This window comes from Corylus avellana, chromosome 8 (assembly GCF_965113065.1).
Source record: "Corylus avellana chromosome 8, dhCorAvel1.hap1.2, whole genome shotgun sequence".
NCBI lineage: Eukaryota > Viridiplantae > Streptophyta > Magnoliopsida > Fagales > Betulaceae > Corylus > Corylus avellana.
Genome location: NC_142497.1, coordinates 22,146,896 through 22,157,497, shown reverse-complemented (window position 1 = coordinate 22,157,497; position 10,602 = coordinate 22,146,896). Strand labels below are relative to the sequence as shown.

The 10,602-nt window shown below is 37.4% G+C and overlaps 1 protein-coding gene and 1 pseudogene across 1 annotated transcript; both read left to right on the top strand.

Moving 5' to 3' along the window:
* The first annotated feature begins 602 nt into the window (after positions 1-602).
* On the top strand, positions 603-3,709 carry LOC132163648 (Ribosomal protein S18). Its single transcript, XM_059574017.1, has 5 exons — positions 603-763; positions 1,122-1,639; positions 2,120-2,215; positions 3,207-3,266; positions 3,446-3,709. Exons 1-5 carry the CDS (start codon positions 661-663, stop codon positions 3,662-3,664), a joined length of 996 nt encoding a protein of 331 aa, XP_059430000.1. The 5' UTR covers positions 603-660; the 3' UTR covers positions 3,665-3,709.
* Positions 3,710-6,144: 2,435 nt separating this feature from the next.
* On the top strand, positions 6,145-8,528 carry LOC132164549 (putative serine/threonine-protein kinase-like protein CCR3 pseudogene; annotated as a pseudogene).
* Positions 8,529-10,602: the final 2,074 nt, after the last annotated feature.

The following is a 10,602-nucleotide window of genomic DNA, read 5'->3' as shown; positions in this document are numbered from 1 at the left end:
AAATTAAAGAGAAAAAGATAAAGAAAAAGAAGAAAGACAAATGTTTATATTAAAATAATATATAGGAAACCATTTTTGGTTCCCTACACATTGGAAAACACTGTAGCAACCATTGAGAGTTAGTTAAATGTAGGGAATATGATATGAGTAGTTTTTTTTATTTTTTATTTTGAAATTTTTCCTAAATATAAGGAAGAGAATGACATATATGACATTTGCTCTGACATGACTATCATGCGAAGTTTAGAAGAGGGTTGCAATTAAAGTCGTTGTACACTAAGCTTTTTTTGATGATAAAATTCAATTGAGTAATGTTACTCTTTACACCTATTTATTATATTTATTTTATATTAAGACTAATATAATGGGTTTTAAGTGACTTAAAAAAAAAAAAAAACACTTTTGTCAAAGATTGAATACAAAGCATTAAAAAAAGGAAGCTATTTCAGGCTTTTGTCCGTAAATCATAATCTTAGCCTTCTCTCTTGGGCCAAAGAAGACACATTGAGAGGCCCTAAAAAGGCCTTAAGCCCAATTAACAATTTCATGCCAAGTGGTTCCCTTTCCACCTAAAACCCTAAAAAAGCGTTTCATTTCTAAATCCCGGATTTGAGAGAACACTTCCAGAAGTAGTAGAGCGCGCAAAGCTCAAAACCAGAAATGAAAATCGTCTCTTTCGCGCTGCGTTCATGTCAAAATGGCTTATCGCGCCGATCTCCGCGACCCCATGTTGTCCGAACTCTCTCTACAGATGCAACTTCAGGTGTTCTCTTTGTATATTTCACTTCTAGATTCGCATATTGCTTGATCCTTTTGTTGGATGATGAGATTAATGTGTGTATGTAAAGGAGAAAATTTATGAAGACTTTCGTGATGGGTTATGTTGTTCCAAGGTGTATTGCTTGTTACTGTTTTATTTTTGGGCAAATCGTTATGAAATTAATGTGTGCGTGTGTGTATTATGGAGAAATTTTGTGAAGGTTTTCGTGATGGGGTTATGTTGTTTCGAGGTTTAGCATAATGGGTTGTTTTCTGTATGCTATGTTCTACTAGAGTTTTGGTGGTACGACCGTGTGAGCTTCTGAATTTATTGTTTTGATTGTCTTCGACCTTTTGAACAGGTAGTGGTGGGGTTGATGATTATAAGCAAACAAACTCATTTGAGCCAACTGATGAGTCTGAGAGGCGGATGTTTGGTGACTCTTCTGGGGGCAATGCTAAGTCCGATGCCTTTTTCCAAAAGTTGGATAGATTAGGGGGTCGCAACAGATTGGGTCCGAGAACAGGTGGTGGTGGGGTTGATGATTATAAGCAAACAAACTCATTTGAGCCAACTGATGAGTTTGAGAGGTCGATTTTTGGTGACTCTTCTGGGGGCAATGCTAAGTCCGATTCCTTTTTCCAAAAGCTTGATAGACCAGGGGGTCACTACAGATTGGGTCCGAGAGTGAGTGAAGGAAGTAATTCCCAGACACTGGATGGCCTAGACGAAAGTTTCAACACTTTGTCCGATGGATTGGATGGGAGGTTGAAGGAAGCAGCCGCATATTTTCAGTTTGATTCGGACGAAATAATGCAAGACAATTACTCGTTTAGAGCGGATATCAATGCTGATCATGGAATGACTTATGAGACAAAGGTATTGTAGTGCACGCAGCTGAGGCCTCTATTATTCTGCCTTTCCAGTATTCCATAACAATGGTTTTGGGTTTATTTTGGAAATGCTAAAGATTGCCTTTTGAGCTGATCCTGTTTGTTTGGAGTGTATAATGTATTCTATGAGGATGTAAGGATTGAGCACCATGGAATTCACATGTGCCATTTGTTCAAGATTTATATATATTAAAAATTATTTACAAATTGAGTCAAATGAATTGATGCTCTGATTCTTGATTCATGAGATGATTGTCCTGGAAAATCCCGTGCTCATTTCTTTTTATCAGTTAAATAGGGAATTCTTAACAGCTATATGCTAGTGAATATTACAATTGTGTTTACTGTATATGTTTTTCATTCCAGTTTACTGTGTAACCTTTATTACTGGTGCTATGATGGTGTTTTCTTTTTCCATTAACCTATTTTTATTTTTCTCATTTAAGCACTGCATGACCTTATGCAGGATCTTGATCTTAGACGGCCAGGAGTGTGGAAACCTTCCAAAAAGTATGAATTTGAAACTACTACAAAGGAGGTTCTACAAAAAGCTGATTTTAGGGTGAGCTTATCTGTATTTAATACATACCTCCACATATGATGACTATCGATGTACTTTGTGGAAAGATTTTACATTCTTTTGAATGCGGTCATTGAAGTAGGATTACTGTTGCTTTGGATTACTAGTTGCAATCACATCCCATGCTTATGACTTATATTGATCGATATCTAAATAAGAGTGATGACTTTATAATGATTAGGATTTTCAATTCCTGATCTTGTAAGAGCTGCCCCATCAGTGGTTGTGATCACTGAATTGGAAGGATAGTGCATTTCACAATTTGAGGTCTTTAAAGTTGGGTTTTTTGTCCATTGTTTTTTCTATCAATTTTAATTAATTGTTTATGGTCATTGGATCAAATGACATCTCCTCCCATAAACAAGAGTGGGGACCTATTACTCTTGGATAGTTTAAACCTTTTGGAGTACGGTGTAGGATAATTTTGAAGTACTGACTGGTTGGATATTGATTGATACAGCCAAGATACTTTCAGGGATCTGGATGGGATACTTTTAGGGTTAAAACTAATGTCTTTAATAAAAAAAAAATGGGGCTTCTTTGGCAATGTAATGTCATTGGGCAATAATTGAAAAAAGAAAAAATAACTGATGAATTATGTATTGTTGTCCTAGACTCCTGAACGGTAAAAGGATATATGGAGGTGGGTGTAAACAAATCGTGGCCAGATTATGTTGTATTTTGATGTCATGATTTTTCTTGTCTGCTACCAGACTGTTCAAAAGTGGATTTTACCCTTTGTTTTTGGTCCAAGGGCTATTTGAGAGTCGACTATGCTGCTGCCCTTTGAAGTGGGCTTACGCTTATAGTATTCATATGGCATACTGCAGTATTTTTAATATCAGATAAAGTATGTCTATCCTTCTTGATCTTTCTTACCTATTCTATGCAGAATGTTAGATTCCTCGCAAACTTCATAACTGTGGCTGGAATATGTCTATCCTTCTTGATCTTTCTTATCTATTCTATGCAGAATGTTAGATTCCTCGCAAACTTCATAACGGAGGCTGGGATTATTATCAAGAGGAGCAAGGTAAAAATGAGACCGTATACAAGGATTAATGCGCGTGTGGAATTCATGTAGCATGTAGCTTCAATAGATTGGATTTGATAGAACTGATGTTTACACACGAATCTTCCTTCTGTTTTCCTTGTTTATTGAGCCAAATTTACGGGTAAATCTTCCCTTTATTTTCTTTGTTCATCGAACAGACTCGCATTAGTGCCAAGGCCCAGAGGAAGGTTGCCAGAGAGATCAAAACAGCCCGAGCTTTTGGTTTAATGCCTTTCACAACCATGGGGACAAAATCGTTTGTTTTTGGAAAAACCATGGAAAATCTTGATGGGGATTTCGAATATGAAAGTTATGATAGCCAGATGATTGCTGATGCAGATGGTAGGGACCCTCTGGAAGCTTTTGGTAGGAGGTGAATGTTACATTTCTATCATCTTTTTGTCAACAGCCCACATTGAGTACCCTTGGCAAAAGAAAAATATGAAGAAAAAAAAATCTTGATAATTGGTTGTGTTGAATTCTCTCTTTCCTGTAACTCAATGGTCTTGTTGGTATGTCATGTAAATCAATGTTTTTGTTACCATACATCAACTGCAATCACAACATTATCATTAGCCCGAGTGACTCGTGGATGTGAGGATTCTTCATTTTGATTAAGTGAACATAATTTATTCTGTTACTTAGTGTTGTTTTACTTGGTATGTAGTATATTCACTGCAGTAAAAATTGTCAACATTGTCTTGACTATTTATGCCTTTGGTGATTCATCTTTTTGATTTTATAGTCATTTTAGCATATTTATTTTGTTTTTCTTTTTTGGTTATTCTTGTCTGGGAAACTATACTTACCCTTCTTAATCTACCATGTCCCGTCAATCTTTTAATTAGTTTTATTTTTATATCACATAAATTTTTATTCAATATTAAAAAATATTAACACACAAAACCTTTGTCTTACCCTTTATGTTTGGAATTTTTCTGTGGGGGGTTCACGGTTTCAAGCTCATTCTAAGTTTTTAGCTTGGGTTCCCACATATTAATTAACTAATTATCAATCATAATTATCATTAAAAAGAATCTATTGTTTATGAGTCAATGTGACAGCCCATCTAATCAAATTATAATTGTCTACTCGCTACTGTCTCATTAGAGCAAATGATTAGTGGTAGACCCTTAAAAAAATTCGTCATTTTTTTAGTCAAATTTTTGTTATTTAATTTTTTTTTACCATTAAAATACTGTCGCATAAATTTGTACGGAGATTGTAGTACTTCAAATGTTTATTACAATCCTAAGGGGCTTCAATAGTTTAAGTGCAATTTTAACTATATAAACATAAGATCTTAGTTACCTTTCCCTTGTAAACTAGTTTTTAGGAGTGAGTTTCACTCAAAGTTTGTACCATTTGGTATTTGTAGAGTCGCCAACACGTTGAGTATGAGATTAGACGCAACTCATAAAGTATGGAACCGAATGTGTTGCGGCTTTGTGGTCGCCCGGAGGCTGATTAAAATATCGTACTACTATATATGAGTATATTATTAAGTCATTGAATATTGATAGATGAATGAAGCCACCAAAAACAAAATAGTTACTATCGGGTCAGTGTTGATAAATTAGGCTATTGTAAACATCGACTGCTGATAATATGTTATAATACCTAATAAATTTTTAAAAGTAAATTCTACCTAAATAAATTTGTATCAACATTTTCTTCCTCCTAATTTCACAGACCTTCCCAAAAATAAGGAAAAGAAACAAGAAAAAAAAAAAAACTAAAAACAGCACAAATTCTTTGCACAAATATTTATTCAGCTTTCATGTTTATGGACTCTAAATTTTTTAAACTATATATAGATAATATTTTGTTGGAAGCAGCAACCATTGCAAGTGTCGTTGTTCCTACGGCTAATAAATAGCTCCAAGGGGTTGAGCTGTGAGCTTTTTGCTGGCATTGAATCTCCTTAAAACTCCTTAATTAAGGCTCAACGCAATTACTTAACCAATCCAAACTATATACGTCACTTTCCTTGCTTTTCATGCAACGACTTCTTAACTACCCACTTCATTGACTATTGCCACTCACTTTTTGCTCCACAAGTAGCAAATTAGTTTTACATCCTATACGTCAAAAAAAAAAAAAAGTTTTACATCCTATAGCTTATTAGGCCCCTAAACATCACCAATATTTGTTTGGGAAAAATTAAATTTAGTCCTTAGGGTTTTACGCAATTTGAATATTGTCTTTCGGTTTTTTAATTTTGACAATTAGGTCTTTTAGTTTTTCGTTAATTTTAAATAGGTAACTTTATTAATCTACCATATAATGTCACATTAGACTAATCAACCAATGTCATGTGACTCTTGTTTGAAACGCCATGTGCCAACGGTATGTGTCACGTGGCATAGTTATTTTCAATAACCAGAGAGGGCAGCTGACTACCACTAATTAGTGAGGGGGGCCGCCTTTCACCACATAATAGATTCATCTCAATTTCAAATGAAATAGATAGTAATAATTTCATGATCAGAATTTAAAGTTGATGCATCTATTAATATATATGAAGTAATTGTTTAAATGTAAATGATTTAAAAATTTTAAATAATACAACTAAAATGATCAAATAGTCAACTTTAAGTGTCACGTCATCCTAATTATATGATGATAGGATGAAAGTCAACTAAGCACCATTACTCTTTAATTAATATTTCACCCCATCTTTCCTTACGCATATTAAATATGGGGGCAAGTTTATGTTAACTTGATTATAATCAACCTCTCTATTTTGTTTTTCTTAATCTTCATCTTCTTCATCTTCTTCTTCTTCTTCTTCCTCAACTTCTCTCTCTCTCTCTCTCTCAATGAAGAAGAAAAAACAACTGTCAACATCTTTCAAATGACAATTCCACCTTCTTTCTTCACCATCACTCTCTTCCTCATCACCTTCATACCTCTCTCGCTTCCAACTGTCGTTAACGGACTCGGCTCGGCCTCCACCGCCGCCATCACCTACGGCACCACCACAGTCTGCGGAATCATTGCCGCCGAGCCCACCCAGAGAGTCCAATGCTACCAAAACGGCCAAGTCATCTCAGTCCAACCCAATATCTCCTTCGAAGCCATCTCAGGTGGCGGCAACTTCTTCTGCGGCCTCCGGTCCGGCGGCTCCAGCCTCCTCTGCTGGGACACTAGCCCATCATACTCGAGCTTCGAGCCAAGACGTATATATTACAGCGACACGGTCAAGCTGACTGATCTAACTGTCGGCGATACTCAAGTTTGCGCCAGAGAGATCAACTCCGGCATCGCCAGGTGTTGGAGAGGAAGTAATAAAGGTGGGTTTAACTTCTCATCACCCCGGGAAGCATTGAGGTTCCGTTCGATGACATCTGGAAGTGGGTTTTCATGCGGCATTTTGAAGAACGACAGCTCTGTTTTATGTTGGGGTAATGGTAATTACATCGGATCCGAGATTCAGAGACAGTTCGGGAATTTGTCAATGTCAAGCTTAGTCGCCGGAGAGTCTCATGCCTGTGGCTTGACGACGACAGGGACGTTGGTTTGTAAAGGGAACAATGGTTCTGGTCAGCTGGATGTTCCTTTTAGCTCCGCTTCTGAGTTTTCTGGTTTGGCATTGGGAAGCAATTTTACTTGTGCTATGCGGGCAAGAAATGGATTGGTGGCATGTTGGGGAGGAAGCAATCGATTTGAATTCGACAGCAATGCGATTGAAAACATTTCCTTCGAGTCGATTGTTGCAGGTTTAGATTTTGCGTGCGGATTAACGTCGAGCAATTTATCGATGATTTGTTGGGGACCCGGGTGGCCCAGTATATCCAGTGAGCTTCCATTAAGAATTGTTCTTCCGGGTCCATGTGTTTATTCTTCATGTAACGCATGCGGTGTATATCCAAATTCTGAGGCTCTGTGTGATGGGTCTGGGAATATATGCAAGTCTTGCCAGATTGAGCTGCCGGTTGCCGTTCCGCTTCTGCCGAAGGCATCATCACCGCCGTCAAAGCAGCCGGTTTCTCCCCCAACAACCAAAGGCAGGAACAAGTTTTCATTGGCGTTTGTGATTGTTGGATCGGTCGGCGGTTTTGCAGGCATTTGCAGCATTGCCTTTTGCGTATGGGCTGGAGTGCTTAGTTTGTTGCGCAAGAACAATTCTAATTCTGTGCAACCCAACAACGTGGATGCTGTCACTGTCACTGATTCAATTGCCCCAACTCCAAGCTCATTGAAAAGGCAGAGAAGTGGGTCGTCAACAGCATCCAAGCACATGGACAGGACGCGGACATTTTCTTTCTCAGAGCTTTCCTCTGCCGCCAACAACTTCTCAATGGAAAGCAAGATTGGCGCTGGGAGCTTCGGCAGTGTTTACAAAGGCAAGCTCGTGGACGGCCGCGAAGTAGCCATCAAAAGGGGAGAAACATCTATCAGAACAAAGAAATTTCAGGAAAAAGAAATCGCCTTTGATTCTGAATTGGCGTTGTTGTCTAGGATTCACCACAAGCATTTAGTTGGGTTGGTCGGATTCTGTGAAGAGAACGACGAGAGGCTTCTGGTTTACGAGTACATGAGCAATGGCGCCCTCCATGATCATCTGCATAACAAGAACAATGTTGAAAAAAGTAGCAGCGTTTTGAATTGTTGGCAAATGAGGATCAAAATCGCATTAGACGCCGCCAGAGGAATTGAATATCTGCACAGTTATGCAGTGCCACCGATCATTCACAGAGACATTAAATCCTCAAACATACTTTTAGACGCGAATTGGACTGCAAGAGTGTCGGATTTTGGATTATCACTAATATTGAGGCCAGAATCTGAACATGAATCCATGTCTTCCAAGGCTGTCGGAACGGTCGGCTACATTGATCCTGAGTACTATGTACTAAACGTTTTGACAGCAAAGAGTGATGTCTATGGCGTAGGTGTGGTCTTGTTGGAGCTTTTGACAGGGAAGAGAGCTGTCTTCAGGAATGAAGAGGACGTGACGGCGGGTCCAATTGGCGTGGTGGAGCATGCCGCCCCGCTGATATTGGCAGGGGAGCTACAAAAGGTGGTGGATCCAAGGGTTGGGCTGCCAGAACTGCACGAGGCGGCGGCAGTTCAGGTGTTGGCTTACACTGCTGCACGTTGCGTGAGCTTGGAGGGAAAGGAGAGGCCTAGCATGAGTGACATTGTTGCCAATTTGGAAAGGGCATTGGCCCTTTGTGAGGAGAACCCCGGCAGCCTCTCCCCTGCTACATTGTCCACTCGTTCAGAATGAGATTTCTGGCCACAAAGAAGAACACAATTAATGGAAATTCCTTTTTTCTTTTTCCTTCTTTGTTTGTTTTTTTTTTTTTTAATTTTAATTTTATTTTTTAATTTTAATTTTTTTAAATTTTATATATATATATATATATTCTTTTTAGGGAAAGATTTTTTAACTAAATTTTCCTTCTGGGTTGTACTCAAATTTTCCACTGAAAACAAAATTGCCAGGAGTGAGTTCTAGTGGTGACTAACATATTCATCCTCCCTATTATCTTCTTTTGGTATCAAAAGTTAGCTTGCTGCCATGAGTAATACAATTTCTATTACAAATTCTTTATGGCTGTCCGGGTTTGATTGCAAATTGAAAGCGTGGGCAATTTACGGCACGATTCACGAACATATTCGGGTTGAGTTATAGTTGATCAATATAGTCTTATATCAATGTCTAAACACAACCCGTCTTTCTTTTGCACCTGAAATCTTGGAGTAACTTTAATTCTCTTTGCACTTGTCTTGGTCGTCTTGTTTTGCACGGGTTGTTTTGGTATAATATTGACAGGTATTCATCTTTTGCGCCTAAAAGGGTACAATCTTGTTTGTTGGTCTGAGAGAGATGGGGCCATAAAAAGATCCATCTTGAGATTCCAAACAAATTCACTAGTGTGGCCGTATTATGGGATCCAAATCACGTTCATCCAAATCAGATCTACTAGATTTTCATTTGAACAGAACAGTTAAGGTTAAACTATCTTGGGTCTTGGCCAACCAAGAAGAAAAAAAAAAAAAAACATGGGACAACGTTATTACTCAGAAGTGGATCAAGATCTGGCCTAGGTTTGCGCACACTCGTGCAGATCATGATTCTGAAAAATGTTTGTTAAAGAATGCTATAGTTTAGCAATAGAAAATTCGTGATTTTGTATTGAGTTTGAGTTGTATCGAGAATGAATATAACATAATAAAGGTTAACTTTAATGTACTAATCTCGAGGTGTCAATACATACATATAAAACTACGTAGGAGAAAGGCCAGAGCTTTCAAGCCAACATAGAATTCTTTTTGACAATGGGCTCGTGAGTGGTCAGTGGACGAGTTGAGACGTGGGTACAAGTACAAGATAGATCAATCACAGGCTGTACTGCTAGCTGTGGGTTTCGTCAACTATCTACTGAACATAGGATTTAAATATTGCTCTTCAAATGTCAATTTACTATTTTAGTCAGGACAAGGGCATGTGACTCAGCAGTGAGCTACTAAATATGGAAACTAAAATTACAAAGTTTTTACACCAAACATGTGAAAATTCAGTTATTTAAGGGCAGATGTTGATTTAAATTTAGGGATAGTGATATGGGTTTGGATCGAGAACCGACTTATTTAATTAAATAAATTAAATTTTTAAGTTTAACTCGTTAATTTCGTGTTGAGTTTGTGTCGAGTTTGTGAATTGTGTAAAAATTGTCAGCCCTAAGTTTAGTAAATTATTGAAGGATTTTTCTCTAGCTCAATTAAAAAAAAAAAAAAAAAACTTTATTCAAATTAATGTAAAATAGGCGTGGACAAACTATGAAAACTAGCATTCAATTTGTTCGTTTTTAATTTGGTCCAAGTCATTAAGAGTGTCAAGACTTCATATAAACATAATAATTATTTTTATTTTTATTTTATGTTTTAAAAATTAGAAACATTAAAGCCATTAACATTATGATGGAATCCAAACTAACAACCACAATGAAGTCAGTCTGGTCTTTTGACTTTTGCTGCTACCACGTACAACACCCGCCTGCACCAAATAATAGATATGCCCACACAAGCCTTATTCATAGCAATTAGCAAACAATGATGACGCGTATTTAGCAATTATCACACCATAATAAGTGTAGTCATTCCCACACTTAATTATTTTTATGAAAAGTGACAACTTTCATGAAGTTTAAAGAATAAACAAAGAGTTGCATTATGGTTTATATATTTGGGTTTGGAAGCAAATTTGATTCATTCTCCAACATTCGTTCTCTTTGTTTTCCCCATAGATTTCTACCTTCAACAGGATTTAACCTTTTAAATATTTGCATTCTTGAAGCCTTGT